The 18,760-nt window shown below is 38.1% G+C and overlaps 2 protein-coding genes across 2 annotated transcripts; both read right to left on the reverse strand.

Moving 5' to 3' along the window:
• Positions 1-4,050: 4,050 nt before the first annotated feature.
• On the reverse strand, positions 4,051-11,721 carry LOC135939714 (sodium-coupled monocarboxylate transporter 2-like). The gene is made up of 13 exons (XM_065484227.1): positions 11,419-11,721; positions 10,437-10,596; positions 10,290-10,355; positions 10,018-10,069; positions 9,881-9,948; positions 9,279-9,433; positions 8,404-8,544; positions 8,151-8,259; positions 7,140-7,249; positions 6,900-7,083; positions 5,962-6,048; positions 5,553-5,725; positions 4,051-4,363 (listed from the first exon to the last, which is right to left on the reverse strand). The coding sequence occupies exons 1-13, from the start codon at positions 11,628-11,630 to the stop codon at positions 4,096-4,098; spliced, it is 1,785 nt and encodes a 594-aa protein (XP_065340299.1). The 5' UTR covers positions 11,631-11,721; the 3' UTR covers positions 4,051-4,095.
• Positions 11,722-12,896: 1,175 nt separating this feature from the next.
• On the reverse strand, positions 12,897-17,596 carry LOC135939716 (sodium-coupled monocarboxylate transporter 2-like). The gene is made up of 13 exons (XM_065484228.1): positions 17,340-17,596; positions 16,985-17,144; positions 16,855-16,920; positions 16,751-16,802; positions 16,163-16,230; positions 15,951-16,105; positions 14,986-15,126; positions 14,812-14,920; positions 14,644-14,753; positions 14,147-14,330; positions 14,001-14,087; positions 13,756-13,946; positions 12,897-13,200 (listed from the first exon to the last, which is right to left on the reverse strand). The coding sequence occupies exons 1-13, from the start codon at positions 17,549-17,551 to the stop codon at positions 12,963-12,965; spliced, it is 1,773 nt and encodes a 590-aa protein (XP_065340300.1). The 5' UTR covers positions 17,552-17,596; the 3' UTR covers positions 12,897-12,962.
• Positions 17,597-18,760: the final 1,164 nt, after the last annotated feature.

Consider the following 18,760-nt stretch of genomic DNA (forward strand, 5'->3'; position numbering starts at 1 on the left):
GCATGGAAGTGCTGAGCAGAGGTTGAAAAAAATCAAGTAGATCGGTAATAAGAGCTCCCACGAAACCTTCCATTTGATTAAATTTTATTTTTAAAAAAATGACATCCTTAGAGAGGAATAAAGAAATAAGCCTTGTTTTGATTTCAAATATACCATTTTAAACTAGCCATCGTAGTTTTACATTTTATTAAATTGATGTCCTTCTATTCTGTAAGCATTTGCCTGGATAGTTTATTTTACGTCAATATTCTAAGTAGTATTTTACTATTTTTCACAATGTTTTGTAAAGAGTTTTACGGATATTTTTCCGAGACGATGATAATCAAAATACGCAGACTGCAATAAAATGTAACGGTTAAAATACAAAACACTTTAAATTGCTTATTCATTAATAAAATCCGCAGCATTGCACGCGGCTACGTGTGCGTTTTACCAATACAATAATGTTCCATTCAACGCACAAACGGCACACTCTGCAACTTGTTAACTGGGCTGTTTTTGTACTCAAGCAAATTCACTGAATTCGCTGGTGGAAACGTTTTTACATGAATCGAGGAATGCGTCCAATTAAAATTGCGCTCCTGTGTTTTGAGACGAGGTATTTTTCTTGTAATTAATTACATTCGATTCGTGCCTTTTGCCAATTGTAAATTTTTCCACACTGTTACAAATGAAGATTTAAACTGGTTGCCTTGATTTTCAATTGACAGACAGCAGTGAATCTCAGGCGAGTCCTGCGAGTGAATTCACAACGGATCGAAACCTTGACTCGCAGCTGCATGTGGATCTCTTCGCACTTTACGCCGACAGCCGTCTTTTTATCTTATTGGATCGCGAGTAATTGCATCTCGCGCCGCGGCTGTTTCTACCGACAGGTTGAGCATATTCGCGCTTTAAAGATGATTATCAATTGGCGCTTGTCACTTCATCTTGATTAAGAACGACCGTGTAATTAAGGAAATTACGGCCGAGCGAGGCTTCTGGAAGTCGCTTTAAATGTAAATACGCATTCGTTAAATATGAAATGCTGCGGTCTCAAAGGGAATCAGATGAGTTCTGCGGCGCCATCGCGTTTTCCCCCATTTGGCAAAAACCACTGCCACACCGTCCATGAGTTTGAAGGCCACTCTTTGTATGCAGGACTGCACCTAAGCTGGGGGACCATCACTCGCCGTTTCGTACTACATCTAAAAAGGCGCAATGCTAATTTTTCGGGGAAAAATCGTAAAACTCTGCTCTGAGGTAAATTATTATTAAATATCACTGTGCACAAAGTGTTAGAAAATGTTGCATTAATGAAGTGGCAAACCTGTTCTCCACAGAGAAATTCGTGACGGTCTACGCCTAAAGGTGAAACCTGGTGGCAGAGATTATTTTTAACTTTTGGCCTGAGACACAGAGCTATTTTTAACTTAACATATTCATTTGACCGCGAAGAGAAAGCACGAAGTGTCTACTTTTTTGTGACGTTATTCTCTGAGTTATGTGAACATCGCATATCGTTTCTCAAATGAAGTGCTTTAGCCATTGAATATCTTAAATTAATCCTCAATACAGGTATTAGGGCAGACAGTTCCCTAAACAGACAGACTGACATCTAAACGTAAGTTAAATCGTGAGAGACAAGATATATCGCGAAAATTAAATACAAAATAAAACCATTCGATCATTTCAGTAATTTTAAATCGGAGCTGGTGCATAAGTTGAAAATTTTCGTCATTTTACCCCCCTTCCCCAGGCTTTATCTCATCAGAAGTACTTAACTTGCGAAACAAAAAATCCGCATTTCAATTAGCTGCAGAGCATTTTCAGTATTTTGTCTCACCTTGCGTTGAAAACAGTCAATTATCTAAGAGTAATAAAATATTTACAAAAATTACGAGTTTTAACGAAAATGCCAAACCTCTTTTTTTAAACACGCTCTTTAGGGGAACGATTGAAAGAAATCGTGCTTCCATGTAAAACCATAATCTATTTCATAAATATTGATTTTACAGTACAAACATATTTCCCTTCTGCCACCTATGCAGGATTTTTACAATGTAATCTTGCCAGTTTCTTTAGTTTGAGGCATTTCAGCTCTACCAAAATTGCGCACAGGTGAGATTATATCTTGGTATACGACAAAAAAAATCGAGGGTTTATGGAATTGATTATAATCATATATGAAAATTCATTATGGTACCTGGTAGGTTGTCAAGATCGCTAGATACATTTCATTAGGATCTGTAAATTAACAGATATCTAAATATTTAACAATTCAATGCAGTAATTTCTTATTTCCCCACTTCTTCACTTGACTCTATCTCAATTGAATTCGCTTTTTATGAGCAGCAGATGCCTCTTTGTCGATACCAAGTGAAAGTAAACGCCTTGACAAGTGATCATCGCAAGAACATGAGCACGTTGCCTCCCACGCACCCCTTTTTGTAGAGCCAGGACGCCGCTGCTTGTTTTTTTTTCTTTTCATTTTTCACATAACGGAATGATGAGAGGCACGAGACCAACATCCTCCCACTGTTAGCGTCGAACACAAAAGAGAGCGCGTCTTGAATGGGCGCCGTTAATACGCGTGTTTCGAACATCACACATTCCATCGTAGTAAGCAGTTCGCAATGAGAGTGCAGTCGAATCATCCATTTTGCAAGTCAAATGACGTAATGAAACGCGAGCCGTGCACGCTCGCAATGTATTTATTACTTATCGGCCGTCAATTTTCCCATCGCACCCATAATACTTTCAGACGTCGGCGGCGTCGACGAAACGAAACGAGCCTCCCGTCTGGGTCGCAGCAATGTGAGTTCAATGTCGTTCTCGCGTTCTTTGTTTCCAGCAGCGAGACTGAATACCAGTGAGAGTTGCTGCACCCGTCTTATAACTGTATGAATGAAAACCTATACAGCCTTTGGTTCGAATTAAAGAGTTGATCCTCATATTCCTTTTTTACGAATCCTGTATTCAAGGACTGTTATTTTGAGCAAGCGAAATATTCAATCTTAGGAAAAAAATAAAACATTAATGACAAGCAGTTTTGGTTTCTTCAACCCTTTCAACCATTAAAAAGGTTTCCAAAGTTAAATTTCCTTTCTAATCCTTTAATTTTTCTGGTGTTATGTTAATTTGATTTTTTTCTGACGTGTGAGTGACAGAAAGTGTTTTCCTTTAGATCGTCGTGTGTAATAATTTATTGTGAAAATATTTAATGTTTAAGAAATCATGAAAATTGATTGCAACGCGTTTTCGTGCCGGCTTAAAGTCTGGTTGGGTTCGTGTTGGAGCTTGAGACGCGCTAGATGCAGGCTCACGGTATGTGTGAGAGCAACTGCACCAACGCTTAGCTGCGATGAGGGTTCAGTACCAGAAACAGATTGTGCCACAGTATTTTGAAAGATGATTCTTATTTCCTCTCTTTTTCCTGAGAACGTGAAGGCCGAATGAACTTCAAATTAATGAAACTTTTATATTATTCCTTTCTTTGTTGAATGAAGAATACTCGGAATTATAAAGCCATGTTAAAAATATTGATATTTATTCATAACTTAACAGCTTTTCATGACGTTAAAGAACTATGAAAATAAATCTTTAAAATTTTTCTTTCAGAGGCAGTGCAGAAAAGATTTTTCTTTTGAAATGAGCAATATCCTGGTGATGGTCAGTAACCATGCTTTAGGACGTGTCTCGTTGAGCAGACATAACATATCCTTGAAAAATCGCGAAGTCTGTACACTTGCTTGTTTAAACGCGAGTCTGCATTTGGGGCGAGAAACCTTTGCAAGGCGCGAGCGCTCTTGACTGATGCACAAAATGCGCGAGAATTATAACATTGTATAGAGCTGAAATCTACGCTCGCGTGTGCTGTGTATAGTTTACTTTCGATTTTCGTCCTCGCAGTGGATGTACGGCTTCTCGTTTGTAGTATTTGGCGGTATTAATTTCTCTCTTTCCGCCGCTACAGATGTACGAGCACACCCGCAGTAATTGAGCCTAAATAACTGCAGAGACCTGCTTGCGTATGCAGTGACATTATATGTACAAATAAAAAGCAACACGCCTTAAACGAAACTATAAATTTTATTTCCCTGTCGCGAAAGCGCGTCACGTCGTCGGTTGCTGGATCAGTTTTTTCTGCGCCGCTTTCAACTCGTACGTTTCGCCCTCGTAGTACTTTTGTCGCGCTTTCGTATCGTACGAGATGTAGCGTCTGATGACGGGACTGAGGAGGCGCGGATCCACGTCTTGCGCCTTGTTGGCCCCGGTCGCGAAGCTCACCACCAGCCCGACGACGATCGCGGTCGCAACCCCGATCATCGTGTAGTACAGGTACGACAGCCGGAACACGTACAATACTTCGTCCAGAGGTTCGCTGTTGCATATTAAACAAGTTATTAGTTACTTAATTAAAACTCAATCAGGAATTAAAATTAATAATAGAAAAATAAAGAAATACAAACGCTGGCAATTTAATGTAGTTTAATTTACAAATGGTAGACCTAATCCTGAAATTTAAATGGGAAATACATCCCTTGACCCTTGGAGTAACGTTTGGAGTTCATTTTGGAAAATCGAAAGTACAAAAACGTTCTCGACTGTTCATTTTGCCGTTTTTTATTGACCTGCTGATTTTGGTCTCCGAACTGTGACATTTTGTAAGGCGTGCTTTCCATTTCTTGTTTATAAGCCACGCAACACATTCTAAAATTCATTGAATTGTGTCAAACATACATGTCTAAATAATATTTTCGACGCTATTTTAGGATAAATAATTTTTTAAGTAGCCGAAGCAACGTGAGAGACGAAAAATGAACGTGTCTTTCCAGTGTGAGTGTTTAAAAACTATGTGAGATTAATCTTCTATTTTTCAATTTCACAAAAAAGTATATGAGTGTAATTGTGTGGTGTGTAAGCAGCAAAAGCGAACAATAAACATTGTATTTTACTATGTCTTATTTTTACACTGTGTGTACAATGTAATAATCTAAACCACATTATTTGCAAGAAAAGGCCGTTTTCAATTCAGGGTATGGGATCATTGACATTCATTATGATTTGTATGACAATTATTATATTGCTTTCAAAGACCTTCAGGTGAAACCTGTTTCGAAACAACCCGTAATAAACCCCGGTACATGAAACACCACTTTTAAAAAACTGCAACACCATATGAATAAATTGCAGGGATATGACGTTATGATATTCACTGTTGGAAAAATATTGTGTAGGCAAGTGCAGCGCCAAGGCCAGCTGAGAAGTCTATAACTGAGGCGTAGAATATATAAAATTTATAGAATAATTAATCTTCGCTCAAGCGGCAATATTCAAATTAAAAGATAATTCTGTTTGGTGGGTAGAGAGCAATCCACGGAATTTCCTTTTTTGTAAACATTAATATCGGCGATCATTAATTTAACGCTTTGAGACTCTCAATATTGTTAAAATTTTGTGTTTTTTAGATTAGTTAAGACACGAATGTAACCAATACTTTTATGCATTTTTTGGCGTTATTTAAATTGTTGCAACAAATATTAAAATTTTATCATTAAGTTAATACTAACTTTACGATGATGGGCAGGGTGGCGTTCAAGCCCGAGAGCTGATCTGCGGAGCAACCAGAAACGGAAAACGGTTTTTTAGGATAGGAGATTTTTCCCGCTGCGATGTGCGCTTGAGTTCCAAGCGAGATGTAGGCAACCAGCAGTATGCTGCTTACACCTCCAGCCATCGCCCCCTGAAAAAACGAGCAGAATTTTAAATATAATTGTTTTCCAATTTACTGTAATAAACGGGGGCATACTCTGTTTTAATTATTTTTGTATATTTTATAATTTAAAAGCTTTAGAAAAAGCTGTCGATTTAAATTATTTAAACAGTTTCAAGTTTAAATTTTGCTATTCATAAAGCAACTAGATTTTCTGAATTTTCGACTGATGCCAAAAACTCAATTTATAGACTGTATTTGCTTACCGTCGAGTTGGCCCAAGGAAAAAACATTCCCAGAGAGAAGGTTCCAAGAAGCGCTCCAGCAGTGATTCCAGACAAACTCTTCGCAACCTGGGAATAAAAACGGTCAGAATACTAATTTCAGCCACTCGCGTACGAATCGCGCACTAAATATTAATGCTTCTGGGTTTATTACAGTGATGTATTGCTGGCCACTTGAAATTTATTGGCATTAAGAATGCGCATCCGTGTGAGTTTGGTCAACAGACGCTTGCAGCACATGAGTAATTAAAATGCAGAATACATTCGCTGTGCCGCATCTAAAGTCGTGCCAGCATTAACACGTTACGCTCGAGCGAACAATTCATGCTTTAACATTTTTAATTGCTCCTAGAGACCTGCTTCAGATGGCATTCCTTGTTTAGTTAAGTCCAGTTAAGTTGTTGTGCAGGAGAGTACATTGAAAGTTGTTATATTTTATTTTATATCTCAAATTGGAACAGAAACTTTTATAAATTGTAATTAAATCAAACTGTTGCGAATCATGAAATTTAGAACTTAGGAACGCAATATTAAGGGGAAATCAAGAAGTGAATTGTGGTGAAACATTGCAGGAACTTTAAAAGTACGTAGTATACAAAAAAAAATTGGTTTTACGTGTTACATAAAAGGTTTTTTTTTTTAAATTTGTAAATATTCTCTGAATGATTTAATTTTTTAAACAAATTGTTATTTCCCTACTTAAACGAAATAACATGCTTTCTTTTGAAACAGCAGTAGTTGTTAAATATTCTAACCAAATCTTGTTTTCTGTAAAGCTCGAAAATGATCTTTTACTGTTTTCTTCTGAACTTAACTTCGCGAAAAGCGCAAAGATCTCCAAAATTATCATTCGCTTGCTTTCTCGGAGAACTTTTTTCAGTTTGGCACACTATCAACAGGTGCGTGGAGCGTTTTATTACCTGAATAATCGCGCCCATGCGCTCGACGAGGAAGACCAGAGCGACGCAGATGGTCCCGACGACGACCACCACCACTTTCATAAGAAGACTTGCCTTTGCCTCTGACCATGGTTTTTTGACCGTTGGCTTCACAAAGTCCTCATACAAAACGCCCGTGATCGAATTCAGTCCGGTCGACATGGAACTGCATTTTCAAAATAAAAATAGTAAATTGTAATTTTTCAGGCTATATAATTTCACCTGAGCGCCGCACTGAAAACGCCAGAGACGAAAAGACCTGGTAGTCCCGGGACGCTAGACGCGATTTGCGTGACGAAATATGGGAGGATTTGATCAGATTTGCTCACCAACTGAAAAGATGAAGAAGTTATCGCATGGAGAAAAATGTGTATTTACTGTGAAAAACATTATATTGTTTCTATTAGCCTTACAATCAAGTAATCATTTCCTGAAGCGGCATTCAGAAATGCAAAAATATTCTCTAATTATTGAGTCATACGAGTTTGGATATACTCAGGTACCGGTTTGAATTTGAAAGGAAATTGGATTCAAATGTAAATGCTTTTCGTGGCAATGAAGCACTGTTTTCCTATAGGAAAGCATTCCAAAATGAGAGTTTCCCTTACTTAAGCATGACCGTTAAAAATATCACAAAGAGTTGAATCGGAATAATAAAGCGTCAAAATATTTATAGAAATTTAGGACAAGTTTGATAATTGATTGGTTTGGTTTATGTTCTGCTCACTGTAAAAATAAACTGACTCACCAAAAATTGATAATATCGAGCAATATTTGTGATAGTCTATTGATATCTTGTAAGGTTCATTCATCATAAGGAATTAAATGTTAGTTCAGTTATTTATTACCCAACTGTTGACTTTGCAATTTGACTTTTGAATCTGCAGTGCTATTTTCCCCCCATTAGTCCTCAATTTCATGGACCGAATATTGCATTAATATATTTCATATTCATTCCACTAATTATGCAAACAACTATTTTGTGTCAACCAATCAAATTTTAAGGAGACTCTATTAGTACAAGTCAAAGCTGCCACTCAAAGTGTTAATTACACTGGATATCATATTTCTATCTGCTGTAAAGCAGAATTCAGAAACGGGTTTGATTCAGAAATAAATCTTGAACTGTACAAGAAAAACCCATCAGGGGTCTATTCATATTCTCGCGGGTAAGTACATGCTTAAAATTAAACGATCGTAATTAAATATTGCGTGAAAAGTGGCCGCACTTACCTTGGTGGTCACGGGGTCACAGTCATGGAAGGCGGCGTAAATCACGAGGCCTGTGTAGCACGACATGGACACGATGCTCAGTATTCCAAGCGCTAGTATCAGAACAGTGCTGTTAACGATTCATCATTCGGGATATTAACTAAGAGTTCTGCGCCGTTCGGACGGGAAAGGTTCGTCGGAAGAGGGTAATACACAGGCTTTCAACCAGCTACGAATTAATATGTGTTTGTCACGTGCACTGCACAGTACTTGCATTTTGGCTTTTCCAATCGTTGGCATCGCGAGGCAGCGTTGGACCATTGCCTGATTGACCGAGCAAGACGCGAGCCAATTGAAGTAATTGCCAACACACACGCTCCAGATGGTGTGCCGCACTGTCGGGTCGGGATCGAAGCTGACAGAGAAAATATTTTAACTTAATGCAAAACAAAAACGGTGACATTAAAGCGAACTACAACTTATTTTAATTGGGTACTAAATATCACTCCCTATTTCTTCATCAATGAAATTGAAATAAAATTGACCACATTTATCATTTTATGAATTGCAAAATCAAAATGTAGCGTGATTTTGTGCTATAGTAAAAATTAGCAGAATTAAAAACCAACAATACCGACTAAGTCGCCAAATATGCAGACTAACTGGGTAATATTGAAAAAATATTAGAGAGAATTTCACACCGAAAATTTAATTTTTTTAGTCCCCTGACTATTTTGGTCACTGTGAGGTTTTAAAAAAAAATTATGGAGTCCAACAAATTGTACAAAAATAGATTTTATTTTCTCTAACGTTTTTGGAGTGCAAATGCAAAAATGTACAATCCAGTTGATGGTATGAATATTAAATGTCACTATATATAGGTCACGAAAATCAACTTTTATGTCTGTCAACGACTATTTTAGCCTCTCTAAATCCTACAAAAATAACTTCTGGGTCGTAACCTTCAAAGTCGTAAAAACCAACCCAAATTTCCAAGCCGAAAATTGTCTTTGAATTTGTAATAGTTGTAAATTAATGCTAAAAGAGAGAAAAATATGATATTTATGTAATAATTTGAATTAGATAATCAATATAAATAATTTTCCTGTTTGAGGTCTCTATATGTTCAATAAAGTATCAATATCATACTTGAAAAATTCGAGTCTGTCGCTGTGCGCGCTGCGGTTGAAAACGACCTTAAAGCCCCCGACGTGTGCTGTGCCAAGGATCATGACCAACACCACCCCAAGAAACATGAGAATCGTCTGCAGCGTGTCCGTCCACACCACCGCCTTCAAGCCTCCCTAAATTTGAAAAATGTCAGTTTGGTGATTTGATATGTTATGATACTGCAACGCCAATTAGTCGAGACGACCTTTTACGAGAGTTTACCCAGTCCAATTAATTTTTCTCAATTTTAAACTTCGTGCTCCAGAAGATTTAATTCGAGTCCCGCCTTTTTAATTCAATTTATTTTAATTACTACCTCTATGGTAACAAGTTATTAATTCCGCCTTATTCGATTAAGAGCGAGTAATTTTATTATTACTTTTCATCGGGACACGTTTATTTGTATCGCATTAAAATTCAGGCATTCGATGAGACTCTTGGACACATTGCGTATTCAAAATAACCCATTTACATGCAGCAATAATTTACTCAGCGGATTACGACTGACAGTGAATGAAAGTCTCGAGGCATTTAGCAATGTTATTATATTCGCGGCGTAAATTAAACGATTAGACGCTCACCAACGTGGTGTAAAAGATGCAGACGAGGCACACTGCTGGCGTGACGTAATGCAGATTTATTCCAGTGACTGAAAATAAAATTATCAGTCACGCTCATTTCCACCTGCGTTTATTATGATACTGCGTCGACAACTTGCCTTGATTGAACGCCAGCGCGGGTACGTAGATAACCAGGGGAATGTACAGCATCTGGAGTGCGAAAGTAAATTACCAAACGGCGCAGATAACAATAAAAACGAATGCGAAACACTGCGCAAAATCAACAAAAATCGCGTGGGACGCTGTGGAAAGTGTGTTTTTATTTTTGCTTGGCAATCGACACACGCTAACAACGCTCTTGTTACCTTATCTAAATTTATGGCCTACAAAAGACCAAAAATGTCTCCATCGCTTTAGTAAATTTACGAACCATTTTGATGATAAAAATCGCTGACCCCAAAATGCGGACCGACTGGTTGAAGCGAAGACATAGGTACTGAAAGCAGACAGGCACATTTTCACGTCACTTTTGGAAGTAATATATGTGATTAAAATTCCGCGCGGCGATTCCACTCACCTCGTATGAGGACGTTATATTCAGCTCGTAAAAGACTGGTATGTAGGCATTGGCCATTGTAAAACTGACGGCTATCTCAGGCAGCACAATCATCCAGTACTGCGTCCCGAACGTGTACATCTCGGCTGGCAGACCCAAAAGAGCGATGCCGGAAATATAACTAAACAATTGAAAATTTTCAAAACAAATATTGCTCATCTTAAGAGGATATATTTTAACAAGTTAAAACTGTTAGTGTTTTTGTTGGTTGAAGCTTTTTAAAATAATCTGTGTGAGACCGACACAGAGAAAATTACAGAAAATCGCAGAAATTAATTGAGTCTTGCAAGCGCGCTGTAATTGCTCTCCTTGACATTTTTAAGAAGCAACCAAAAGGATAAGTACGGGTTTTTACCTTTTATTCCTTCTTGCGCGTGAAAAGGTAAAATGCTGACGAAAATTCAATTTTTGAGAGGGTTCGAAAGATTAGATACCTCGCTTCGAAAATAAGATCCCATTTTTTTGTAACTTGTCCTTTGCCCTGAAAATATGCTTAACAACCATGGATTTTGCATTTCAGTTCATCTAAACAGCAACTTTCAAGTTTAAGATAAGCTTTTCCTTTTTCTATTCTCACCATTTATAGATTTTGTTACATTTTAGTCATATTTGCATTGATAATGTAAGTGTTATTTGCTCAATATTTTTAGTAGAATAATGTGATTTGTATTTGAATGGGGAGCAAATAAATAAATATTCGGGATGGTCACAATTGTATCTTTTCCGTAAAATATTACCAAAAATTCAAGAACACTTAATTCCTATTATATTTAAAATATTTTAGATTTTATTTTAGTCAGATTAAAAACACTTGTTTTAATAATGAATGAATCCAAAAATAACAATTAATTTGCAAACGAATACCAATTTTCCATTAAACCTTTTTCATTCACTGTACCGGTCTCTTTTGAAGCGCTTTCAAAGTGTTAGTTTTGACGCCTACCTGGCTATCAACGACATGGAGATTGGGAAAATACCCATGCTCCTGCCGCCCATGAGATACTCGTTGGTCGTGTTTTGCTTCTGCTTGGCGAAAAAGGCGAAGTAGATGCCGATGAGGGCAGAAAAGAAGAGCATGCCAACGAAGACGGCGTAGTCGACCCAGGAGAAGTACCTGGACGGAAGCTCCATCGCCGCTTCCGCCGGCACGATCATGTCGGCAGCACTTCAATTTTTGCGTCCTGGCGGCGGCGGATGTGCGCGATGCGAGTGCAAGAAAAGCAAGCGGCCCCGCAATGACTCTTTTGTTGCTGCTAATGGGTTTTAAATAGACTTGTCCCGCTGATAAGGACCGCTGCCTCAATTTATGGCCCCGGATCGGCCGGCGAGTTGCATATGCATACGCTACTCACGCTGCACGTGCTAGATTTCGCGGAGCGAGCAAATTTTGCCACTTTCGGCACAACAAACACTGCTTGCAGTTTTCTTACGTCTTCTTACGTCATGGAAAGTTACGGAGCTTGCTGACATCAATTTAAAACACAGGGGGGTTAATTTGAAACAATTTATTTCCACTTCCCTATTCTGATTTAATAATGCATTAGTAATTGAAACTAGGGCCGTAAAATTTAGACAAGAACTCAATGGGTTTTCAAAGATTGCATTCTTTATATGGGACGATCAATTGAGATCGCACTTTGCTTGCTTGAAACGGTCTGAAACCTGCTAAAAATCCGTAGAAAACCACATATTTGGCTTCGTATTTGGTGTCTCTTGCCTAGGTAGACTTTTGAGCTTTATTTTTTGGCCTAAAATTATTTTGACTGATTTTTTGAAAGACAATGCTTAAATAGGAAGGAAAATTACTACATGCATGGGTAATTTAACAAGTGGTAAATTTAGATTTGAATTAAATTGAATGAAGAATGAACTTGAGATGGATTATTATTTGTTACCAATTCAGTCTCTATTCTCCTTCGGGAATACAATAGAGCCTCTTCAAAAAGAGTAAAACATAACAGGCTTTTATTTTGTACGATAAATTTTAAATTGAACCTTTTTTTATTTCTATTAAGTGTAATGATGAGGAAAAAACCGTTTATGACCAAACTAATTTGCCAAATACATTCGACCATTTTCTTGAGAAAAAGTTATTGGAACCAAGTACATTGATGTATGCTGTTTCGACTCATTAAACCTCATCAGCTTAATAACCTAAAAGTTTTCATTGCTTAATTAATTTATTCATGCTCCGCCGAGTCATAAAATCTGGATGTATTATTAGACTACTTTACATTTAATGACCAAGAAATACCTAGAAACGGTTGCAAAAACAATAAAAAGAGGTTACCGACGCGTGATCCTTGTGAAATAAAAAATATAATGAGACTCATAATTTAGCCTGATGTGAATGAAAGGGGATTTTAGTATAAAGTTATTTCCCGTGTGTTATAAGTGTAATGAATGAATACATAAGGTGGCTCAGAGACTGTAACCTGCATTTTATTGAGGATAAAAAAAACAGCTCGTCGTGAATGGGTCTTAACGTCACGTCTTCGAGAGCAACTTTTCTTGAGCTTTCTGCAACTCGATTGCCTGCTCGTTGTCACATTTGCTGTTGAAAGTAATGAATCTCCTTATAACGGGGCTGAGCAGTCGCGGGTCCATGTCGCTCGGTTTGTTGGCTCCCGTGGCGAAACTAACCACCAGAGCGACGCTTAAAGCTGTCGAAACGCCGATCACGGTGTACCACAGGTAGGAGATGCGGAACAAATAAAACACTTCCCTGGTAGAAACAAATGCTTGAATTAACTTGACATACTCGATGGGCGCGAAGAGCATGAATGTACACTTATGTATTTGTCTCATTCATGCTACGTAATAATCTTTAACCAATTCAAATCAACCTTCATCAGTCGACTTTGTTTATTAACTAAAATCAATTTTCAAATACTAAATATTTTTGAATCATTTGTCAACCAGCTTTAGAATTGAGAGGATGGATTCAATAACATTTAAGGACAGAAAATATAGCAATTATGTGATGTTACATCTTTCGATAATGTTGCTCAACATTGTTGAATGAGCTTAACGCGTAAATTAAGTTGTTTATGAGAAATGCTCAAAAAAGTCTCTCCCAGGCTTGCTTCGGATTGTCACTATCTGAGGTCGTGGTTATTTTAGTTAAATGCCTGCATTTTAATAAACTGACAAATTACCGAGCAGTAGAGCGCATTAAAAGGTAAAATCAAAATTATGTTCGTTAGCCTTTTATCCGTGAAAATAAATTGCCTTGGCCGTAACAGCCTTGAGAGCAGTAAAAAAATAAATTTTACATTACTGGTCAGTTTGTGTTGCAGAGTAAAAGATGGTTTGGTTGAGATTCAGACCGGCAAGCTCCGCCGCCGAGCATCCTTCGACCGACAACGGTTTTTTGGGAAATGTGATTCTTCCTGCCGCGATGTTCAATTGCGTTCCAAACGAAATCCAGGAAACGAGAAGGATGCTACTGATTCCACCAGCCAGAGCCCCCTAACAAAAGAGTCAGTCAAATCGCACAAGAGTGTATTTAGGAGAAATTCTCACCGCTGAATTAATCCAGGGAAAGAAAAGCCCCATAGAAAAGGTGCCGAGGAGGGCGCCGGCGGTAATGCCCGATAAGCTTTTCACCACCTGTCGCGAAAGAATTAAATTCGATTCAATGTCCTTTTATTTTTTTTTTCGAGCAGCACCTGAATAATGGCACCTAATTTCTCGACCAAAAACACATTTCCAACGCAGACTGTGCCAACGATGACAACAACAACTTTCATAACGAAACTTGCTTTCGCCTCGGACCAAGGTTTTTTCACCGAGGGTTTCACAAAATCTTCATAGAACACGGCTGTAATCGAGTTCAGTCCTGTAGACATGGAGCTGAAACAGTTCAAAAAATTGGTTATTTTATTTACAAAAAAAAAACAGTTTAATTTTTATCATTAATTCTTGCTCACTCTCCCCTGACATGAAATCTCATTAGTTAAAATTTGGTTTCTTTGAATCCTATAATATATTTGGTTGAGCACTGTAAAAGCGTGTAATGTGTGCGCTTTATTGTGTCCTCAACGCTAAAAAAGAGTGGCAAGTACAAGGAAATTCTGATATTTAACTGCGGAATCTCGTTGTTAGTCATTAAAGCAGATGTCAAAAAAGCAGTGAAAGGGCAGCATTCCTGGCAAACCTGCTTTACCTGAGTGCGGCACTGAAAACGCCGGCCACGAACAGACCCGGCAGCCCCGGCACGTACTTGCTGATTTGAGTGACGTAGTACGGAAGAATTTGGTCCGATTTGCCCACCAACTGTGCGTTTGATTGCGATTAAGACTCGTTCTAGCGTGGAAGACACAAAAAATAATACCTTCCGCGTGATCGGGTCGCAGTCGTGGAAAGCGGCGAAAACCACAAGTCCCGTGTAGCAACACATAGAGACGATGCTCAATATGCCGAAGGTCAAAATCAAGATCGCCCTGCGGAGTAAATGGATCAGATGAATTTTGGTGTTTCTGTTGACAGCAAATAGAGCATTGTTTACTTGTTGGCTTGTTTGACCGACGGCATTGCCAGGCATCTTTGCACCATCGCTTGGTTCACGGCACACGCGGCCAGCCAGTTGAAATAATTGCCGAACGTCAACGTCCACACCGTGTGTCTGGCCGTGGGGTCAGGATCAAAGCTATAAAAATTTATTCAGCTATTTATTTGTATCTGTTTGAATCTATTAAAAAATACTAGATTTAAAGTCTAAGCCGATAAATTAATGCATATTCAAACAAACAAGAAGGCTAAAATTGGTTAATGCTTGCGTAAAAGAAAAATTAATATTGCACATTCTCGTATTAACATAAATGTATATTTAATTTGATTTAAATTAGGCACATCACTCATCTATGTCAAATGCGGTTTGCTAAATTGTTCAATTATTATTTTTCTTCGAACAAATATGTGGCTAAAAACAACGCAATCTTTTCTTATTATTCTTGTTTATTCTTGCCATGTCATATACATAAAATACAAATATATCGAATATCAAATTAAGCAAGAAAGGGCGAACAGCACTAACGAAAAAATGCTATAACGATCAATCACAGGGTAATATCACGCCGCACTGTGCCATTCTATTAATTTTAGTATGTAATTTGAAAGAATGACACTGAATTTTTCGTTTGCCACTGCTTCCAGTTGAAACTTGATTTTAATTTTCTGTAGTGAAACTAAAAATAAATCCAGTTATTAGAAATAAAAATAATACGAAATAAATATCAGTTGTGGAACAGAATACACGGAGTTAAAGCTGCATTTAATTCCAACTAACTATTACGACCTTTTTTCAATTTCACCTGCCTTCATTTACATCTACCAGCATTTTTGTTTTCTTCAAATTCAACTTCTTTTCCATTCTGATCTTTTAAAATATAGCAGAATCAGTTTATTTTCTGGAATCCTGTGCAATTAATGTGTTTCTTCGGGTACTTAAAAGGGATTATCATGTTTACAAACTTGAAAAATTCCAGCCTGTCTCCCTTGGTGGTCCTTTCGATAACCACTCCGACTCCGCCGACTTGGATCGTGCCCAAGACCATGACCACAATGACGCCGAGGAACATCAAAACTGTCTGCAGGGTGTCGGTCCAAACGACAGCTTTCAAGCCACCCTAGCGTTAAAATTCTAGCTGTCAAACTAACCGAAAATTTCGAAGCGGACAACTCACCAGGGTTGTGTAAAAAATGCACACCAGACACACCACTGGCGTGATGTAATGTATGTTGATGCCCGTCACTAAACAATGCACAAAAAAGAGATTAAAACAGTGGCAGATCCGAGCGTGACTGCTAGGACCGGCAAAATATAAGCAATATAAAATTGCGAGGCACGGGCGAAAAGCGCGACAAAGTGAGCAAGATAGGCAACCTGCCTGGCACCCATGCTGTCGGGTTGCGTAGCTGGACCTTATCAAGTGCGCGGACCGATAGTTGAAATTATCTCTGTTCAAAAAATGGTGATCATATCCGCCTTTATAATAAATAATATTATCTTTATTGTTTGACAAGAAGATATTCTCCGGAGGCGAAGAGTAAATTCCATTTTAATGGGTAAAAATATGGACTTGCCCGCGCGTCATGTTGTCACAAAAGTTGTTGATTTTATAGCGATTAATCTGACTCGGACCACATGTCTTGCCTTGCTTGTTGATACAAAAATAATAGTACTTAATCTTGAGGAAATATCGATAAATCTATTTTTAGCTCCTGCCGGGTATATTAATAACTCTAATTTATATATCGGGTGAAGCGCTCACCTTGGTTGAAGGCAAGAGCTGGCATGTAGATTACATTTGGGATGTACAGCATCTGCGGAATCACACCTATAATTATATCAGGTGTTTATATTTAAATAAATTACCATTTTAATCATGAAAATGATTGATCCCATGAGACGGACCGGCTGATTGAACCTCAGCCTTAAATACTGAAATTAGAAAAAAAGGTGGTTTTAAGCATGTTACTACGAATTCCACACGCGTTGTGCAAACCTCGTACGAAGAAGTGATGTTGAGACCATAGAATACGGGAATGAAGGCGACTGCCATCGTCAGACTGACCAAGGCCTCCGATATTATGACTATCCAGTACTGAGACCCGAATGAATACATTTCAGCAGGGATCCCGAGCAATGAAATCCCAGAAATGTAGCTATATGATGATAACAAGTTCAAAATAGCCGAAAATTTGATTAGCTGGGTAAGGAAAATTTGCAATAATTTTAAAATTTGAAGTAAATTAAATTATTGAAAGTGTGAATCTAAAATGAAATGGTTTAAAAATTTTCTGTAGTAAAAAGGGCATGGTATATTGCAGAGAAGATTTTGTAGAGTAAATCGTAAATACCTGGCAATAAGCGACATTGAGATTGGGAAAATTCCCAAGCTTTTACTGCCCATGAGGTACTCATTGGTCGTGTTCTGCTTCCGTTTGGCAAAAAACGCGAAGTAGACGCCGATGGCAGCCGAAAACATGAGCATTCCTCCGAAGACGGCATAGTCGATGATTGAGAAATATTGGCTAGAGGACGAGGATAGGTCTCCGGTCGGACTCGGCATTTCGACTCGATAGAAGCGACTCTACTGTGTGCTAAAGCATCCAATCTTACTCCATTATGCTCTCTCGAATTAAGCAATTCTCGGAGCTGATAAGAGGATGCGCTCTAATTTATTGTGCGCGAGGATGTCTCTTGAGCTGTACTGTAAGTATGCCAGTATGATGAAAAATGTATTTTCCACCCGCTCGGACACAATAAATCATCCGAGCGTGCGTGTATTCGTTCATTCTTTGGAAGAAAAGCGCTCTTTTCCTCACTTGCACACAAAGGGAAAAATAGTTGTCCAGAGGAACGCGCGTAAATCTTCGTCTTAATACCTCTTCGTGTTCGCTTTTAAACTCTGAGGCAATTAAAACTTTCCAACGGTGACTGGTGGTTATATTTTATCTTTCTGAGAAATTTATTAATATGCATGTGACTGTTTGTAGAATCAGGTGCATGCGTTTGTTTGATTTTTTTTAGTGAAATGTAAAACCGCACAAAGCTTATACTCGGTGTCTGCGGATTTACTTAAAGAGATAAAAGATCGTCTGTGGCATCAACAAGCTTTATAGAAATGGCGATCTCGTGGGAAGCGATTTGTCTCCCGCAGAAGCATTACACGTTCTGTACTCTCGGTTGCGACTTACTACTTTATTAATTATTGTATGAAGTGATATACGAAGACATAATATATACGCACCAGGGGAGTACTGGTGGCAACATAACACGAGTGATTTGATGTTGCGCACAGTCAGAGGTTGATTACTTATCCCCTCCAATTCTACCTCATTTATTTTTTTTCTTTAAATTCAGATCTTATTCCTTTAACCAATGATATAAATACCAATCAAGAGCGGATTTCAAGATTTAATTATATTTATATTACCCACTTAATAGGGTCCTCAGTTGTGTTTTTTTCTGTCAACCGCGACCGAATAATTTTAGTCCTACCAATCAGTGCGCAAAGTTAGGTTTGGTCTATTATTTTATGCAGCCTCATATAAATATAAAAATTTCCATACACCTTGGATGAAGCTTCTCATGACTCAATTTAGAAAAAATAGAGGTTAAGAACAACTCAAATCGACTACTAAAAGATCAAACCCTTGGTACCGCAAGACGCAATTCATTGCTTTGCAATATCTCAGTGGGTTGGCTAGTTTATTATTTATTTACTTAAGTTGTGACTCATGGACACTGCATTAGGATGAAAAAGGTGTTCCGATTT

The sequence above is a fragment of the Cloeon dipterum genome, chromosome 3 (assembly GCF_949628265.1).
Source record: "Cloeon dipterum chromosome 3, ieCloDipt1.1, whole genome shotgun sequence".
NCBI classification, from domain to species: domain Eukaryota; kingdom Metazoa; phylum Arthropoda; class Insecta; order Ephemeroptera; family Baetidae; genus Cloeon; species Cloeon dipterum.